At 43.2% G+C, this 19713-nt stretch overlaps 1 protein-coding gene across 1 annotated transcript; it reads left to right on the forward strand.

The window, feature by feature from the left end:
- The first annotated feature begins 15069 nt into the window (after positions 1–15069).
- PPP1R3C (protein phosphatase 1 regulatory subunit 3C) lies at positions 15070–19416 on the forward strand. The gene is made up of 2 exons (XM_063339679.1): positions 15070–15228; positions 16826–19416. The coding sequence occupies exons 1-2, from the start codon at positions 15215–15217 to the stop codon at positions 17769–17771; spliced, it is 960 nt and encodes a 319-aa protein (XP_063195749.1). The 5' UTR covers positions 15070–15214; the 3' UTR covers positions 17772–19416.
- Positions 19417–19713: the final 297 nt, after the last annotated feature.

Consider the following 19713-nt stretch of genomic DNA (forward strand, 5'->3'; position numbering starts at 1 on the left):
AAAGCAACAATCTTGTCAGTCAGATCATAGAATCGCAGAACCATTTAGGTTGGAAAAGACCCTTGGGATCATCGAGTCCAACCATCAGCTCCACTCTACAAAGTTCTCCCCTACACCATATCCCTTAACACTACATCTAAACAAGCCTTAAGCACATTCAGGGATGGTGACTCCACCACCTCCTTGGGCAGCCTATTCCAGTGTCTGACCACTCTTTCTGTGAAGAATTTTTTCCTAATGTCCAGCCTAATGTGCCAGCTTGGAAGCACAGGCTGAGAGATGGCGTGAGCTGGTCCCTCACAGTGCTGGGAGTCCAGCATCCCAGGTCACAAAGGCTGCAAGGGACTTGTGAGGCAGCAAGATGGACTGAAGATGGCCAGGGAGTACGGCACTAATGTGTGGACTCTCTCAAAGCAGCATATATAAAGCTGGTTTGTCTACTTTTATGGAGGTAATTCACTTGTGGAGGTGGTAGAAGAATTCACTGTAGATGTGGTAAAAGAGTTAACTCCAGAATGACAGAGGGGTTAAGTAAAAGCAGACGTGCTGCAAAGCAATATTAGAACCACACAAGTTGTTATATCAACAGAATGAAGTAGTCACAACCTTGCTATTATTATTGGTCTGAACATCAGAAATGCACGAACTCCAAGCTATGCTCCCACACAGGCCAAACTCATAGTGTTACTCCAGCCAGAGATCTGTGTGTATGGACAGAAGTCAGCCCGGGACAATGCTGAAACTCATCCTTTAGGAAAGAGCAGCCTAAGGAACCAGATGTGACCTTTAGTTACTGAACTACTTCAGAAATATATTGCTTCTTTACAAAGAAACAAGGAATCCAAGATTGTCTATGTTTGTATTTTGAAATTGCCCGGTTACAGATTTTTTTTTAATTTCTCAGTTGCACTTTGTCCAAATACTTTAGACAGAGGATTTATTGGCAGTTATTTTTTCTTAGGCAAAGTGCCAGTGTCCTCTTTTAAATCCCTGCTTCTGCTCCAGCTGATCCCAGCACAAATGTGAAGGCTTAGGTGACTTCATACTCCCCAGCCAGAGCTTCCAAACTTACATTGCGTAAAAAGCTTGATATAGCCCCTCTGTATCTACGTTGGGAGGAGTTGTGTAAAGCAGCTAGATGTGTGGTTATTGTGAGTACTGGCAAATTCCGCTGCTTTTTTTTACTTCTGATGCCAAGCACTCTGATATATCTTGGAACACAGTCTGTGCCATTTGGAAACCCTGCCTTCTGCTCGCTCTTCAGGGAAAAAGAAGTTGAGTGAAGAGAAACCAACACAAACATGATGTGCATTAGGTGTCAAAGAGTTTCAACCCAAAAAATGAATATCAGTGAAAGACCTTGATTTTTCAGGCCAAAATGGTGCTTTCATTTTGATAACAGCTGCTTTAGAATTATGGCTAAGAAATTAGCTTGTAATATTGCATGCAGGCTATTTTGTACCTCAGTCTTTTGTAAAACACTGGGGCACTTCAAATTAATGGATGGAAACATTAGCATAAATGTTAACTAAGAATCCCAAACAACAAAAAACAGTGAATATATAAAAAATGTCAGAATTTCAAGGGCAGGGGGGAGAGAATATTTTCACAAGTGTGTGACAATTATCCGCACTTTGTGGTTGCTTGGTATGAAAATTTAGATTGCTTCTCTTGTAGTAAGAAGTATGTTTATGAAAAGACAAACAATAACACCTTTTCTTGGGCTTGGTCCCAGGAGAGGGAAAGACCTTCCATAATTTTGGAAGGCTTTAAATCATCAAGCGATTAACAAGGAAAAATATGACAGAGAGAGGGGAACTGTTTTTTATGTTTGCAGCTCAGCTTGGGCGGGTTGTGTTGTGCTGTGTTCAAACAGCCACTTGACATGGGCATTGATTGACATTCCAGGCTAAATTCAGAAGGAATTCAAAGCCAGGCCACAGTGACCTGCAGGGGTGGATTTGTACGTTCTTTTCCTTTGCTGCGTGCCTTTTACCACCTTATATCACTCTCCCACGTTTATCTATATGAAACTGACATGCTCCTATTTTTAAATCTCTTCTGAATTTGGTCTAGACCCTTTCCTTTAAACAGTACGTTCGCGGTTGTGCATTTGAGCTGCCGCACTGGAGCTGGTTCGCAGCAGACCCACTGACATGCAAACCCTGCTTTTGCATCTAACACGTTAGCATATGGTAAGTCTAATCGCACACTTACAGGGAGGCACCGCTTGGGAGCTGACAGGCCGCTAACGTTCTAAGCTGCCTCTCAGCTGTAATGGAGAACACGACTGCTCTGAGGGCCAAAGAAGTTCATCTGAAATCCTGCTGTGGCTTCAGCAAGCCTCTTTGACATGACCCAAAATGAACGAGAAAGACTCGCTGAATCAATTCTTGGCTGTCTTCTGTTAGGTGAGAGGAGGCAAGGATGGATCTGACCCCTTCTCCTCACGTCTGCAGGGCAAGAACGGCAGGTTGAGTCCCCTATTATGTTCCCTCCAGCAGCCTGCAGGGCTGAGTTTTCCACTGGGAAGTGTTTGCTGTGTGGATGCGTGATCCCAGCCCCGAGACTGGCACACACACGGCAGCTAGACACACTCGGGACTGGCACAGCTCCTCTAGCTGCAGGGACAAAAAAGGAGCAGGAGGAGGAGGAATGGGATGGCAGGAAAATGTGCCTCTTAAAATGTCACGCACCATTTTAGCTCTCGCTTTTTCCTAATGTGTGTGTTGCATCACTTGAGGCACAAGGTGAAGAAAACAGAGCAAAGGAAGGGCAGTGGCCAACATCACCTCTGAATTATGGCCCTTGTGCTTAGCACAGCTCAAGGACGCTGAAAATCTTTTTAAAATAAAACCCAAGAAGGAATTTCTGCCGGAGTAGTGATGTTTGGATGAAATCAAATGTGCCTACAAAACACTTAACTGCAGTGAAAATACACAATTTATGAAGACATAAACTTTCCCTTTATATTTAGAAGATGTATCTAAATAAAAAGATTTTTGCTTAGTTCTTTGTTGGCACATGTTACATTTAAATTGTGACACGTGTGATGGGAGAAAATGATCAACGTGAACTGGCAGTGCTCTCTGCTCTCTTCTGGTTCCCCTTTGAGGAACGTGTAGGAAACCATAGAAAAGTGCCTCATGAGTAACCATCCTGGGACTCTGCTCAGAACCAGAACAAAGCCTCTGAGATACGGACCCTCTAACTCAACTTATTTCCTAGCCTGGCATTTATTTTTTCCATCACCATTTCCTCCTGCTCTCTGCCTCCTGCTCCAAGTTAGACCAAATTTAATAGATAATTCCAGACATTCCTATTCAAAAGTGTCCCCTGGAAGGAAATCAGTGCCCCATTTTTCAGATTCAAAAAAAAAAAAGCAAAAAGCAAACTAAGCATTTTCTTGGAACGTATGCCTATACCTCTCTTACCCACTCTAAATCCGTGCATACACTTTTTGCATCAGACATCCTATCACCTGCCGTCTGAGCCAGGCTACCAAAGACAAATTTAAGACGCATGAGTAGTCAATTATCTGCAAGAATGAAGTCTCAGTGGGTAATTGAACTCATCTACTCATAAGACTTAAAAAGGAAGAAAACTGGTTTTAGATATGATGCTATGTATCAGCAATGGAGTCATAATCTGTTTCGGTAGTCTTACCCTGCTAAAAGTATGCTGACGCAACAGTTAAAGCATTGTACGACATAACAGTGGCTCAAAGGATTCTACAGTAGTTCAGCTATAGGTTATTGGAGCGCATATAGTACGGTGTATCTGTAAGTCTCCTTACCCTCCTGCTAGAAAGCCTTGCTCTAGTTCCTTGTTTCAGATCTTTGACCATATGACTCTTGTGATAAGGCATGAAAACATCATCATTCAGCTGTGAAACTTATACCAACATTAATCTTCTGGGAAAGTAGCAGATGTGCTCAGCTGGTCTGCTGAACTACTTCTTCTTCCATAAACAATACAGGCAGATGAAATAAATAAAAGGCGACACTTCTTGAAACTATCATAGGGTTTTTATGGTGTTTCTTTTCAGCATTGCAGCAGATTGGTGTTGGTTATCGCCATTCAAGCCGATTGAATTATACTGGCACTGAAGTACAGAAACCCGCGTACTCAAAGGAACCTGATGCTTCGTTAAATTTGTGCAAACTATTGTGGCTGTGGGGATGATGCACAGTGCAAGTATAATTGTCTCAAAACTCGGAGCACATCCCACTGAATGGCTTTCTAAGCATGTCCTTGCCCCATCAAGAAAAGACTGGTAGTAGGAGTTTCAAGTGGGAGTTTCCACCCTTGTTATTACTTGCATTGTAAGGGTTACACGCTGAGTGTGGTAACATTGTTCAGGGAAGGATCTTCAGGAGTATAATTACTCTTTCAAATTCATATGGATAAAGAAAGGAAATGATCCTAAGAACAGAGGACCTCAGAGACCCACAAAAGCAAGAGGAATATCTCTGTTGACTTAGCTGAGAACCTATCATTAGAGATGTCAACCACCAAATCATGGCAGGGACCTTCTGTATTTATATGGTAACAAGTTATTCATCGCTTCACACTAGTTTGATGTGCTTACACTGGGAGTAGTTCTCATGTTTTTCAGGAACTCTGCAGTTTCATTAGGCACAGTTGGTTTTAATCAACATTGCATCCAACTCTAATAGGTTTGTACAGTTTAAACAAAATAGAGATTAATGCCTTATTTTGATAAAAATGGTAGAAAGAAGGTTTTGCTAATTTCAACAAACTGATGTAAAAAAAAAAAGAAAAAAAGTCTGAGGTCAGGAAACTCCCTGCCTTGGACAGAACGACCTTTACCTGCAAGAGGGATTGATTTGCCTTCATTTTTGTATACGGCTATCATAAAAAAACTGGGCACAAGCATGAGCCTAGAATGCAATTTACAAAAGCTATAGTGTGCTATAGACTATATTATGTATTTTTAAATTTCTACATGCCATTTAAAAACACAGAGGACAAAACTAATGCTATATTACTTGTAAAGCTTATAACAAGGGGTGCTAGAAGTAGGGCATATTAGAAGAGACATTACAGACCTGTAAGTCTAAGGCTGATCTGGACCTTTTGATTTAGAACAAGATCAGTGACAGAAACGATGGGCGCACTCCAGAGCACAGCATCTTTTTACAGAGATTTGACAATAGTGAAGAATACGTTTAGACTTGTGAAGCTTTAGGATGTAGCATATGAATCAGCAATCTTGTTTTTTGGATGAACAGATAATGAATCATCACTTCTCTTCCTCTATCTGTACTTACGTCGTGTTACATAAAAGGGCCAGATATATTATTTTATTTTCTGGTATTACACCTGCAGGGCATTCATAACCTGATTTTGGAGCTAGCAGCCCTGATAATAAGGTGTCTCATTTCTAAAACAGAGACATTCCATTGACCAACACCCCATCCTGCTTTCAACGTTGCTGTGCTATGACTAGCCGAGAAGTTTCTCCTTAAATACCTTCTTCATGGCATATTCAAGTACAGACTGTATGAATTATGAATATGGCTGTTATCCGGAGAAGCCAAATATGTAATGCATGATGGCAGAAATAAAATGGATACATCATTCTATGCTACCATTTTTATACAGAGCTAGAGTTTATTTTCTCTTCTGCGCACTGTCTTTATGACTACCCTGAGGAAAAAAGTTACAAATGGAGCAACTTTCCTTTCCCTTGGGGAATGGAGAGTTTAAGAAAGTTAGCATTCCATGTTGGATGGAAACAGATTAATTCAGATTTAGTTTGCAAATATTTTACTTCCCTCCAGTCCCTCCCTTGCTCCCAGAGGACAGAATCACAGCTTCCTCTCCCACAACAGCCAGTTGATAGGGCCAGGCACCCGCTGGCTCAGGAGATGGCCTGCTCCTGCCCTGTCAGTAGGCTGCAGGCTGCCTTTACTGGAATCTATCTCTCTCACCTTCTTCTGTTAGAGCTATGCGGCTTTGCATACATAAATATACTGCAGAGAAATATAGAAACATATGAAAAAGGAACAGGAACTTTAGGATGGGTTTGACCTAACCCAGGAGAAGGATATGAATGGCACGCCACCCATGCCATGTGTTACTTTGCGTCCCATCTCATTCCCTGGGAAGGGATCCCTGATAGAACTCCTTGCTAAAGTCAAAGAGAAAGGTTGGGGTTTTTTTAAAAAAAAAAACGGTTATGTTCCCAAGAAACACTCTGATGAACACTTATTCCTCTAAACATTCCAATTTTGTAACAAAGAAGAATTTCTAACTACCCCTGGTTAAGAGAAGCTTTTTCCTTTTTACTAGTCTGGGAATAAAAACAGAATTCCTTTTCCTCTCCAGCACACTCAGTGCTTTCTCCTTCAGAGAAAAGTCCTCAAATAAATCCTCATACCTTTAAATAGTACATTATGACTAGTAAATGCGTGGCAGTGTCGCCGAGGTGAGATCTATGCTTTTGCAGTAGAGGGCAAGTTAGATGAAATTAGTGCATGAGCTGTGTTTTGCTCAATGAAAAAAGTCCATCCAGTTGCCTGGTTAACACAAAGTGGCTAAAAAGTACTAGCCATGAAGGATGCGTGTGGCTTAGATTAGCATTTGAGCAACCTTAAGTGCTTTGAAGCAAATTTTTGTTGGTGTGGTGTAGGAACAGCATGGTGGAAGAGCAGCTGTGATTTTTTGCATTAGATGCCTTTTTAACGGGCTTCAGAAAGAAAAACTGAAAAGTTGCCAGCCTGAATGCTTAAGTGAGATGAGGTAAAGTAGTCATGAAAATCTTAGTGGCTTTCGCTAAGCTAACAGGGCAATAAGCCTTGGGTAAAAGATTAAGGGAGATAAAGTGGAAGTGTGGTGAACCAGTTTAGTAGACTTGGATCCAGAAGGGATGAGAAGATGAAATGTAAATCGACAACATGAGAAGACACACAACCAAACATTAATTAGAAGAAGAGGTAGGAAGATGGAAGCGGCAACACGTGTGGAAATAAAGATGTGGAAGATCTTAAGGTGCCAGAGCAAAAGCCTCCAAAGAGGTTTGATGTTGGCCTATCCATGACAGCAAGCAAAGCAAATTGTTTGTGTATCAGTATTTTGAGGAAAACTTTTTTTTTCAGTTTTACAGATTAAGTGTGAACAGGTGTCATTTTGAAATGGAGGCAGCTGTTAAATAAAAGTCCTGAAGGTCTGGAGAGAAAGATTGCAATAGTCTGTTTACAGAAGTGCAATATCCCTTCCATAGATGACTGAAATCATATACAAGAGAGAGAATGATTTCCAAAACTGCCAGATTTGGAACAAAGAGCGATAAAAAGAGAATCCTCCAACCCACAAATAAAATGTAACTTATTGTATGCCAAAATACTGATGTGATAACCGCTGTTTCCCAAACAGAACAAACAGCCCTGAAAAAATTGCACAAATTTCTGTGTACTGATCTGTACAGAGGCGCTGCCATAGCAAACAGAAGTTCTGCTTGTGTTCTAGTATGAGGGAACACCATGGATCTTGTTTAAAATCCTGAAATAAAGGCCAAGGGAAGCAATTATTCCCCTCCATGGGGCACTTGTGAGGTTGCATCTGGAGAACTGTGTGCAGGTTTGGGTTCCTCAATACGAAAACCTCACGGACTAACTGGGGTGAAAGCAGTGGAGGGTCACCAGGATGGCTAGGGGACTGTAACGTGCTGCACAAGGTGAGGCTGAGGGAGCTGAGTTTGCTAAACTGGCAGAAGAAAAGGCCAAGTAACAGTGGGTCGGAGTGCAGCCTCCCACTGCTGAAAGAGGGAGTAGAGAGAAGATGGAGCCAGACTTTCCTCTGAGAGGTACAGCAAAAGGAAAAGAGGCAGCAGTCACGTGCTGCAGCAAAGGAATTCCAGATCGATAAATGGAAAAAATTACAAGAGTGGCTAAGCACTGGCACAGGTTGCCTAGAGAAGCTGTGGACTCTGTCCTCGGAGGTATTAAAAGCTCAGCTGGACAAGCAACCTGAGCAGCCAGATCTAACTTTGCAGCTAGCCCTGTTTTGAGGAGGAGACTGGATTAGGTGACCTCAAAAGGTCCCTTGCAGCCTCTGTTATTCTACGACACTAATTCTCTAGAGAACCATGCAAGATTTTTCTCACTGATTAAATCCATTTTAAAGATTGCAAAACTTACTGTAAGCATTATTGCATATATGGAGCAAGCACATTTTGACAGTAAACTCTGTGTTCTGGGAAGCAGCATCCAAGAATAACCCAAGGAAACCAATTTATTGCAAATATGTTATTTAGGCCACAAATCTTTCTACACTCAGAGGCCCTAACTACTTCCCCTCCCATTGCAGGATGAAACAAGACTGATGCTGTTACAGCACTTGGATTTAAGAGCTTCATTCTTTCCAGCAAATCTAAAAATGAAATTAATCTCTGCATGAAATTTGACCCCTCAGAAACTGAGTAAATATACATACACACACACACACACACACATATATATATATGTTGTGCATCCAAAAAGGATAACTAGGTCAGATCCTAGGAAACTCCAATGTTACAGATGAAGTGATTAGAAATTAGACTAAATCTGAAAAAGAGAAGGTTCATTCATCTCTTAGACCTATGCCATAGGGGAGCTTTCCCCCCACACACATAGCAAATCCAAGAAAAACTTGACACAGAATTTCATGGTACTGATTTCCAAGCCCTGTTCTTCCCTTGTGATACACAAGACAGAAAGAACCTTGTAAGAGAACCTAAAATACAGGAATGGATCGAGTCTCTTGGGTGGCAGAACAAGAAAAGGAGCATTATTCGGACCCTTCAAAGGCTTCTGAACACTCTGAGCGAACATATTGCAGATGTCAGCTGGGCTGCTGTCAGATACAGCAATACTCATTCAGGGCGAAGGTTTTCATTCAACGTAAGTCTTATGGGAACGGTAATCATATTGAAAAAACATGTGGCTCCTGAAAGGCTGTAAGGAATTGTTCACACTTGGATAAAGAAATCACATTTTTACTTGAAAGTTTGCCAAGAATGAGAATACTTCCCTCGTAGCTGATGGAAGTGGCTACTCAACCAACATTTGCTTGGTCACACAGGATTAAACATAAACTCAATTGCACAAAGCAGCATTTCACTTACTGTTTTCTTTGGAAAAGATTACCGATCAGCAGAGGATCCGCCACCTGGGCCTAGGAAAAAAAAACAGAGAATAAACATTGATTATCTATCAGCATAGATAAATATAAATCAGCAACACGATTTATAAATATAAAACATTTGGCCACAAACCTTCTTGGGTGTGTGATTAAAAAAACCCCAAAACACACAAAAAAAAAGAGAAAAGAAGTGCATCTTCAAAAAATACTGAAATACTGCATTTCTTTTAAACATCTAGGAGAGCCTTTGCATTCTCAAAAACTGATCTGTATTCATAAGCCAGATTTATACTCATGTATAAAATATATGTATGCATTTTGTTTTCTGCACTCTTATGAATCCTTCATTGGAAGTTCAGATCATTCCAAGAGTTCTTCCTTCTTTCAGTTTTTCTTTCCCTTTTTGCTCTAAGTAGCAGCAATTTATAAGTAACACAGCATTGTCTTTATTTCCTCTGTTGCTTACTACAACCAAAGCAATTATACTTTTAAAAGGCTGCATTTTGCATAAGAGCTGTTTAAGGGAATCTTGCTCGAAATATCCTAATTTTAATGTAATCACGTTACACAAAACATTTGAGCAGTCTGAGATGCATTTTACTGCTTTTTCTGTCAGTTGTTTCAGAAAGCAATGCACTTCTCTTGCACTATACATTTCCAAAGCGATGACTCATCTACCATTGACTAATCTGTCATTAATCGGTCTTAACAAGATTAGACGTTTTAAATCAATTTCTAGCTTCTACTTCAGTCCAAAGCTTTCATTTTCTAGGAATTTAAATGCCTTTGAAATTAACCTTACAAAGTTCTGAGACCCGGTACTGGCAAGAACTTTTGCTGTTGACTTAAAAAGAACCAGACCGAGCGCCTCTGCTGGTGCTTAAAGTTAGGCCTACATCCTGTCCTGGTGAGATTGAGTATCCTTAGAGTTGCAATAATACAGCATAAACCCCATCCATCTTTGCAGAGTTTCTGGCGGGGTTTGGCTGCACGCCGCTCGCCCTTTCCCTGGGGGCGGGTGGTGTTCTGCCAGGCAGGGCTGCGACCAGCCACCATGTCTACCTGCAAGCTGCGGCTGGGCGAGAAACGGCCATATTGTCCTGTCAAAGGGTGACTTTTCAAACATTGTCTAATAACAGAATATCTGGAAAAGTTAAACATTTCTGAAAACTTACTATTCCCATCTCCAGCTTTATGTCATTTTGCCTTTTTGAAATGTTTCATTGTATTTGTTACCTTCTTCTTTCAGAGTTAAAAGTTTATTCCCAGCATATCCCAAACAAACGTGGTTTACCAGCAATTTCATCCTGAATGATACCAACGAAAAAATGCTCTCGCAGCCTCCCAAAGCATAGCGGTATCATCATGATAAAGAGGGGTTTTGTGGGCACCAGAATACGTTTTTCCAGACTTTCTGTGATTTGTCTGTTAACAGGTGGTCATAAGTTACTGAAGTCCTCTTGGTGAGGGGATCCCAAAGGCTGGAGCATGTTAGGTCTGGTTGAACCATGAGGAATGGGCTAATAAAAATTCTAAAACGATCAAAAACTTATTTGTTCCTCATATGGAGTGTGCCAATGCTGCAGAAATCCCTAAAACAACAACGGAGTTTCCCAGGACAAGTTTCCTCGGTATATATTCATAACCATTAGGAATTTTCAAAGTTCACCAAAGGGCTCTGAGAAGCAAGTAAAGAAAATAACCTTCTATTAAGACTAAATACGACTTCCGCTCACTGTATTTCCTTGGATAAACCACTGATTTGAAATTTTCAAAGGCTCACCGTCTGAAGTCAGTTTGGACTTCACTAGCCTTGCTGTGTACCTGAATAGTCGCTCTTTGCATCACAGGCACATTCATAGAAACCTGCTGCCCAGCTTCATAGTTAATACACATTTACAAAGATTAGTCTTAGTAGCAGAGAGCGAATACTGAACAGAAGAGGTCAATTCAAGAATAAATAAAAGAAAAGGCTGTTGTAAACCCTGGGTGACAGCACTGTCCCCTGACCTAATGGGCCACGTCTGTCTGTTATCACAGGTATTCTTTCACCAAAGCTCTGCTTCATTCACAGGTGTTGAGTGATCCTGCAGGAACCAAATACGTGCCAGCCAAAAAGAAGATGGATGTGTTCTGTTTTCTAGTAACCCCAGTATTTTGCCTTTGGCCTATGAATTGATTTTTGTCTCAGGCCTAAAATCAAATAAAAAACTTCCCTGTTAAATTGCATGCTATAACTGCCTTGAGCTAGCGTGGCTCTCCCACCCTGCAAACAGCATCAGTTTTTCAAGGGGTGCATTACTATGCAAGTAAAATGGAGATTTACTTCTTTTTTTTCTCTCTGGACCTTTTTTTCCTATAAACGTGATTCTGACTTAACTTTGCTCTGAGGAAATGCTTGCTTATCTTTGCTTCAAAAGGCTTCGATTAAATGCCAAAGGCCATTCAACCCTTTCTGTACCCTCAACAGCAACATATCTCCTTTCTTCCCTCCTGGAGCTGTGGGGGAGGGGAAGCAGAGAAGCGCAGCCACCTGAGAGCAATAAAGTCAGAGTAAACCACAAAAACCTTGTTTAATTACTCAATTTCGGAACACAGACCGAAAAAAAAGCAGCTCTTTCATTCTACTCTGCCATAAATGACCAGAGCCAACAAACAAATGACCAAAGCAGCCCATTGCTGCCCAGTAGCTGACAGAAACTCACAATCGCTCATTATCTGCTCTCAGAGCTGCTGATTGAAAAGCCTTGGTTAGTCCAGACAGGTGAAGAACTGTGAGACCCAGAGGGCCGTCTGCATATAAAAGCTTTCACTGTGGAGCTAATACCATATATTTTTCTTTGAACAGAACGGCGTGAACCCAATTGCCGGCTCGTCACTGAGCAACCTCAGTGAAGCCCTTGCAAAGCGAGCCTGTGCCTTCCATCGCCTCCGGATCAGCCAGCCTGAAAACTGGTTTTAAAAACATGCATTTAAAGTTTACTGAAACTATGGCGACTATACTAGAGCTGTATTTAGTATTGCTAACTTGTTGCGATTAGCTTCTTACACTTCAGTTGCAATGTTTTCAGAAAAAGACAACTAGTCTAGGTGGTCAATTTGGGTTTCCTTGTTACAGAAGCAGTTGGAGATATAACAGTCTATGATGGGCTTAATTTTATAACCAATCCTGCCTCTTCCTATATATATCTCTCTCTATATATATATCTGCCATTGCTTCTGTGTGCACCTACAAATGTCAGGAAAGCTGATATGCCACAAAGTGCTGTCAAATGCACAGCAAGACAATGATTTTTTTTTTTTTCCCTCTGGTGTTCCCATTTTAGCAACCCTGTTTGAGAGGTAAGACAGACAGACAGATTTACATTTTTAAGCTGCCGATGACAGGAGAGCTGCTGAACCAAAATAACTGGAAACCTGAGTCCTCTATAAAAAGCTCAGCGAGGGAGGCATCATTGACAGTGCAAACTGGCGTGCCACCTCAGGTGACCCTCTGGGTTTGCCTTGATAACTCCTCGGATGAGGAAAGAGTTACCCTGGCTCTGCACAACGCTCTCTGCTTGTACTGGCAGCCGGAAACCGGGACTCCAGTCTGCGGCCATGAACATGCCCCAGGTTACCAAGAAAGCACGAAGTTGCTGTATCCAGTCCATATTTACTGACTTGGGCAATGATCTGACCGTGAAAGGCTCTGTATCTCACTACTGTTTTTTTTGCTAAGCATACTACCTGAAATAATCTTTCATCATGTTGTCTAAACCGGGCAAAACAGGTATTTTAACACAACAGGAACAACATTTTTTTATAGCAGCAAACAGAGCTACTACATAATCGCAGAAATAGGTGTAGCGGAACCTTGAGGTGACTCCTTTTATGCAGGCTTCAAACATGGAATAAAAATAATTTCCCAGGTGTTATTTAATGCCTGGTGTGATCCAGCAGCCGCAGCTGCTCTTGTGCTCCCAGTAACGCATCAGCCCAGGACAAACACTCAGGTACCACAGGCTCAGAAAACTTCTCCAGAGTTATTCGCTCATGTTTTATAACGGGGGAATAGAGGAGATGTGGTAAGTGCCAGCCATGAGCGCGACCCTCCCTTATGCCCCTGGGGGATCGTGGGCTCTGCTTACTGCTGCCAGGCAGGGAGCAGATTTCCTTCCCAGGAAGGATTTGTAGCTCTTCCTAAAGAGAAATAAACCCCTTCCAACTGGCGAGGCTTCCAGAGCACAGGTACTGTTTTCTAGCGCTTTCCCTAGCCAAATGATGAGAAAGTATCATCTGCCTTTGAGAGGGAGCTGGCTGTCACCAAGAGATAAGATGGTGAAGGGAAGGGAGAGGAAGAGGATGTGAGCGGTGGGGTGCAACTGGGGAAGTGAAGGACCAGGGAAGGTCGTCCTGAATAACTGGTGGCAGGGAACAGAGCAGTACTTTCCAAAGGCTTCATCTGCGTGACACCTCGTGTCATGTACTGGCACGAAAGGCAGGAACTTCAGTCACCATGGGTCCGAGCTAAGACACTGAAGCCTTACTGTACTATGAATACTCTCATTATCCGTGGAGACAGCGTACTGATCCGTGTGCCACACGTCAGTCAGCAGAAGTCTTCCCTCTCCAGCCTTTTCGTGACAGTTTTTTCTCTCTGCATCTATGTAGCTTGAATCCAAAATGGAGGTGTCCTTGTCACCACCTGCCACACTCATGCTCACACACCATCTCCTAATAAACTCTCACACATAGCAGCGGAGCTTTTCATTATCTCTGCTCGCAAAGCAAGAACAGAAAAGCAATTTGCATTAGCCAGAAAAATCCTGTATCGTCTGTCCATCCCTGTAAGCCCCCTTTGCTTCATGTAGAGCACAGGAGGGCCTGCCACATCCTCAGACAATGCGCACATCACCACGCGTGGGAGGTGAAAAACCATCAGCACCATTGAAAATAAATGTCCAAAAGTACTTTTTCACTGAGGACAAAGGACAGTTACATTACAGGATGACAGATTTCTGGCCCCGGCAACATTATCTTACAATGTAGGGCTCCAGCTCCTTTTCAACGAAGCTGAGAGTCTGTAATTTCAACTGGGTATTACTGCTGTTCCACAAGGTAACATCCTTTAGCAGTGATTTGAAGCAGCCCTACTGTGACATGCGAAACAATATTCACCTTCACACGGAAATCCCGTGTAGCAAATCCCTGTTTGCTTTCCAGGTGCTTGAAAAGGCGGATGTTTGAGCAAGCTCACTTTGAAACTCCTGCCTGCCTTCCAGAGGCTCTGTCGAGGCTTCTTCTGCCTTTCCTAAGGAGAACAAGAGCGTAAGGTGCAGTTTCGGAGCAGGCTCCTACAGCGCTGCAGCTCCCTGCTCCCCTCTGGCTCCGCTCAGGCAGACTGAGTCCTGGCAGGGAGGGCTCTGCTTGGACACCCCTACGAAACACTTGCAGTGAGACATGAGAACCCCGAAAACAGGAAGAGTTAAGTGCCACAAGTAGGCAACACAGTAGGGCATTGGGCCTTAGGGATGGAAAAAGAAAGGGAAAAAAAAGGAGGGGGGGAGAAGGAGGGGGAGAAAGGTGGAAGGGGAGGAAAGGGAATGGAACAGTGGGGGAAAGGAGGGGAGAAAAAAAGGAGGAAAAGGAGAAAAAGGAGAAAAAGGAGAAAAAGGAGAAAAAGGAGAAATAAAAAGAAAAAACGAAAAAGAAAAAATAAAAAGAAAAAGAGAAAAAAAAGAAAAAGAAAAGAGAAGGGGGGGGGAAGGGGGAAGGAGGGAGTAAGAAGAGGGGAGAGAAGGGAACCGGCGGGTGTCCCCGAGGGGCGGCACACGCCGCTCCACAGCCGGTGCAGCCGCCGCCGCGCGGCCGGGACACGTGAAGCGGCGGCAGCCGCCCCCCCGCCGCGGGCACGCACCGCACACACCCGCCGCGCCCCCCGGCGCTGGGGCCGGGGCCGGGGCCGGGATCGGTGCCGGTGCCGCCCCTTGGCCGCCCGCCGCGGGAAGGGCCCCATAAAGGCGGCGGCGGGGCGGGCGAGGCGCGGAGCGGCCCCGGGAGCAGCAGGCGGCTGCGCTGCCCCATGCACTGCAGCAGGTAAGCGCCGGCACCCAGCCTTGTCCCCGTCCTCGTCCCCGCCCCGCGTCCTCCGGGCGTCCTGCTCCAGCCCCGCCGGAACGGCGGCCGGCCACCCACCTTCAGCCGCTGGGGGAACGGAGCCCCCACACTTCCACTGCTCTCCCTCGGTTTTATAGGTTAGGCTTGTGTAGTGGCTGCTAATGCTGCTGGACCCCCCTCCCTTTTTGCTGTCAGTTCATTTTTGCCTCTTCTAGCAGCCTGCCTTTTTCAGGTTGGGAGGGTTTGGATTTTTTTTTTTTTTCTTCCCTTCCCTCTTTTTTTGATGCTGCAAAACTTAGGAGCAGTAGCCCTAGTAGATGGTCATGAAAGTTGCAGAGAGTATTTTTAAAGCCTTGGTTCTTTTCCTATTTAAGCAAAGCAAAATTTGATTGATTTGTTGCTGGTACTCTCCTCATCCTACTTATTATGGCAAATCCTGCCATGATAAAAAAAGCAAGGAGAAGAATTGAGAGGCCAGTACAGATTCTGCTTTTCTTGGCAGGGCTCTGGAATACCAGTGAGAACCCTGGGAAGGAGAAAGCCATTTATTTAAGTGACAAAGCAAATGCTCTGGCTCCCCATGACTCACCAAAAAAAACTCCAAAAAACCACAACATTTTCAGCAAGGACTGCACCCACCTTAGAAGGGTCGTGCTGCACTTGAAGCCCCTTTTTGCAGATTCAAGCTCACTAGCTTTGAATGGGCTGTGTTCTTGCATAGTAATTGTGATTCTCGTCATCTGAGAGGGGGGGTTACAAATTAAGTCTTTACAAATAAAGCTGTAGCATTCTTATTGAATACTTGCAGTAGGCTTTCGGCATGGGCTTTGGGGATTATAAGGAGATGTTTTTAAGGCAGTTCTTGAAGCTTCTCCCTCCCTTCCCCCCCACCCCCTTATTCACTCATCAGTCAATGTTAACAGTGCAGAAGAGCTCTGTTACCTAGACTAGGGTTAACAGCTCATCCAAAATACTTCCAAAGGTGCTATAGCATTTTTATTCACCTGAATTAACCAAAACCAGAGTGCCAAACAAATGCATTTATGGTTGTTCAGAGCGAGGGTTCTGCATCAAGGTACATAGCCTCCCCTTGGATGCTCCGGTGGGATGGGCAACTTGCTTAATATAGTGCTGTCTCTGCTCGGAGATGAAGCAGCTAATCCAACTTGCTGGAATTTTAAGAACTGGCTCAGAGTCTCTAAAAGGAAAGCTGAAGTGGACGAGCGCTTCCACTGTAACTGGATCCATTTTACTGGTTACTAGAACGTTCTTTTCTATATTTTCAAGGAAACGTGTTTAATTAGCTATCACTAAAATCTATTTTTCAGAGGTTCTGAAAATGCAAATGAGACTACATCTGAATCGAAAGAGTTCAGAATTAGCAAGAAATGACTGAATGCTCTCACCCTGGTTCCTTAGCTTGAACTGTCAATTTTAATTTAGGCTGCATTATTTAAAGCTGTGCAAAGACGAGGCTATGAATAATTAAGACAGCGGATGAAGCAAATATGCATTCTTAAGAAGCTTCTTACCTGATGTAGCAAATAATAACACCCTGTGTTTCTGCTCCTTTCAGAATGATACAGGTCTTGGACCCGAGACCCTTGCCAAGCTCCATCATGCCCGTGGACGTGGCCATGAGAATTTGCTTAGCCCACTCTCCACCCCTGAAGAGTTTTCTCAGCCCCCTTGAGGACTGTCAAAGAAACAACTTTGTGAACAGATTCAAACCTCTTAGACCGTGTCTTCACGTGAAACGTGACTCCGAAGCTCAGAAGAGCGACTGGAACCGCTCGGCGGCCCGAGCTAAGAAGCGAGTTGTGTTTGCAGATTCGAAGGGGCTGTCCCTGACAGCGATACACACCTTCTCCGAGTTCCAGGAGCAACCTGGATGGGATCTTCAGTTTGACCTCTTGGGCCTTGAAAACATAACATCTGGCTTAAAGCTACATGAGGAGAAAAACTTGATTCTGGGTTTCCCTCGACCCTCAGCTGACTACCTGGACTTCAGGAATCGCCTGCAGAAGAACTTGGTCTGCCTGGAGAACTGCACCCTGCAAGAGAAGGTGCTCTCGGGCACTGTGAAAGTAAAAAACATGAGCTTCGAAAAAAAGGTTCAGGTTCGAATCACCTTTGACACGTGGAAGACCTACACGGACGTTGAGTGTGTGTACATGAACAATGTTTACAACGATTCTGAAAATGACACCTTCTCATTTTCCATTGACGTGCCTCCTGCCGTTTCCTCTGAAGAGAAGATAGAGTTTTGCATTTCTTACCAAAGCAGAGAACATACCTTCTGGGACAATAACGAGGGTCAAAATTACAAGATTGTCCACGCAGAGTGGAAGCCTGATGGCGTTCAGATACCATCTGCCGAGAAAGACTGTGGAGATCTTCAGACTCCAAGGAGAGGACAAGAGAGAGAGCCTGATCAACTAGGCAGTCCGAGGCTGTCCAGTGGTCTCTTTCCCCAGTGGCAGAGCTTGGGTCGGATTGAAAATTCATCACCGTATTGGTGATCCATACCAGTGAGGAAGCATTCTTCCATTTGGCAACAGAACAGTGTCAGCTTCCTGGTTCACATACTACATGATGAAACCACCCGACAGGTTTTTTTTGGCTGGCTGAACAAATCCAAATTCACTAGTCTGTGGGACTTGTTAAACCATATTATGCTACTGAAGTTCTTAGCCAAAACTTATCCTTGGAAAGAAAGAAAACCAAGATAAAACCCATGTGTACGCCACCTACTATAGAGATAGCATGCCCCTATCTTAAGTAAACGCTGCTTTCTTTCTGCTGTAGGCTCTCGCTGAGTCAGTAGGTGTGAGACTCTCGCGAGGAGGTATGGAAGGCAATGGTATCTTAGCAAGCAGTAGTAACTGCATGTGTGAGAGTGTGTGTGCCTGCACAGGGACATTACGTGAACAGAACATCACAGTGAATTTTGCACCTATTAGGAGTGCTATAGAGATGAGGTGCTGTGGTCGGGACGGAGGTGTGCTATGACCCTCTATGTGCTTGTAGCAGAGGCAGGTAGGAATGTGGGTCTGTACAGGCTTGTGGCGTCTGGGGTTTGTGGTGTCAGTACAGGTTAAGAAACTTGGAGAGGATAATGGAAAAGTGGGAGAAAGGGAAGAGGTAGGATGCGCTGTATAACTTGGAGATGTACAGTGTTCTAATTTCTTCTTTCCAAAGCTGGTCTTCTAAATCCCAGATTTTAGAAATCTCAATTCTGTGGGTTAAAAAGGAGAATGCAGAAAAGGATCCAGAGGATCGTGGAAGTGACTGCTGCTTTGGGAAGACACGTCTGCCCTCGTTGGCTTTGGGAATAATAAGTGTCTTGCATCTGAGAACAAATCTAACCTTGACTTCATCATCCTACTCACTTAGAAGGCAGATGGTTACCTTTTAATGTTAAAAGAAAAACGTGCCTTTAAAAAAAAACCAAACCACCCTACATGCCAAAAAATAGGGTTAGGTGACAAAACAGACCAAGTGATTTGCAAACTTCCTAGTCTGTAGCAGCATGAGATGATTTGACTCATCACCTGAGCTGATCTTACAGCATCTGATGGTGAAGTGTCCTGCTCCCTATTGCAGAGTTAGCAATGACTTTTCACAAGTGTGTAACATAGGTAAGGTCCTTCATATTGAAGACAGTGAGTTAGCTGCACGTTGTGAAAGCTTATTTCTTTAAAAGAGCAGGGTTGCTACTAGTTTTTTCTAGACTGAATATAGGCTTGCACATAAATAGAAAAAACTGCTCTGTTTTATTGTACCTCATTTTTTGAAGATTTTTTTTTTTACTTCAGTAAAGTAATGTGTATTTTTTATCTGTATGCTTATAATTTAGCTTTCTGAGCTGTCAAACTGTGTTTCATGCAAGAATTCAGAGAAATTGTCTAATGTGTACTCAGCAGGTGTGAATACCGGCACATCTTTTAGCTTTACAGAAATGGTGTTAACATCAAAATGTAAAAATCACATTTTTGCCCATTGCTGAGAAGTATAACATCCTGAGTCTGAAGGTACTTGCAGTGCAGTGAGACAATAAATTCTAAGGGGAAATAAGCCTCCTCCACTAATTGCACTTTTTCCCTATGTAACCCTTGCTCTTATGTGTAAACTAGCCATTTTAAGAATAAATTGTATTTTGATACACCTGGTTCTTACTGTGTCAGCTCAATCGCTCTATTTTCTCAACTTCTTCAAACTACTTCAGTTGTGATAGAAGGCACAACCAGGTTGTTCTGTGCCATGGGACGTTTCTGAAGCTGGCTGTGGTACGGTATCTCAGGTCAACAGCTGGCATGACCCTGAAGATGAAATCCAAGGTCTTCACTAAATGAGTGATCCTCAGAAGTATTCACCTTATGAGTTGTATTATTAAAAAAAAAAAAAAAAAAAAAAAAAGCCCTGTATCTCAGCAAATTTAACTGGACTATTTTGGTTTGACAG

This window comes from Chroicocephalus ridibundus, chromosome 6 (genome assembly GCF_963924245.1).
Source record: "Chroicocephalus ridibundus chromosome 6, bChrRid1.1, whole genome shotgun sequence".
Lineage (NCBI taxonomy): Eukaryota > Metazoa > Chordata > Aves > Charadriiformes > Laridae > Chroicocephalus > Chroicocephalus ridibundus.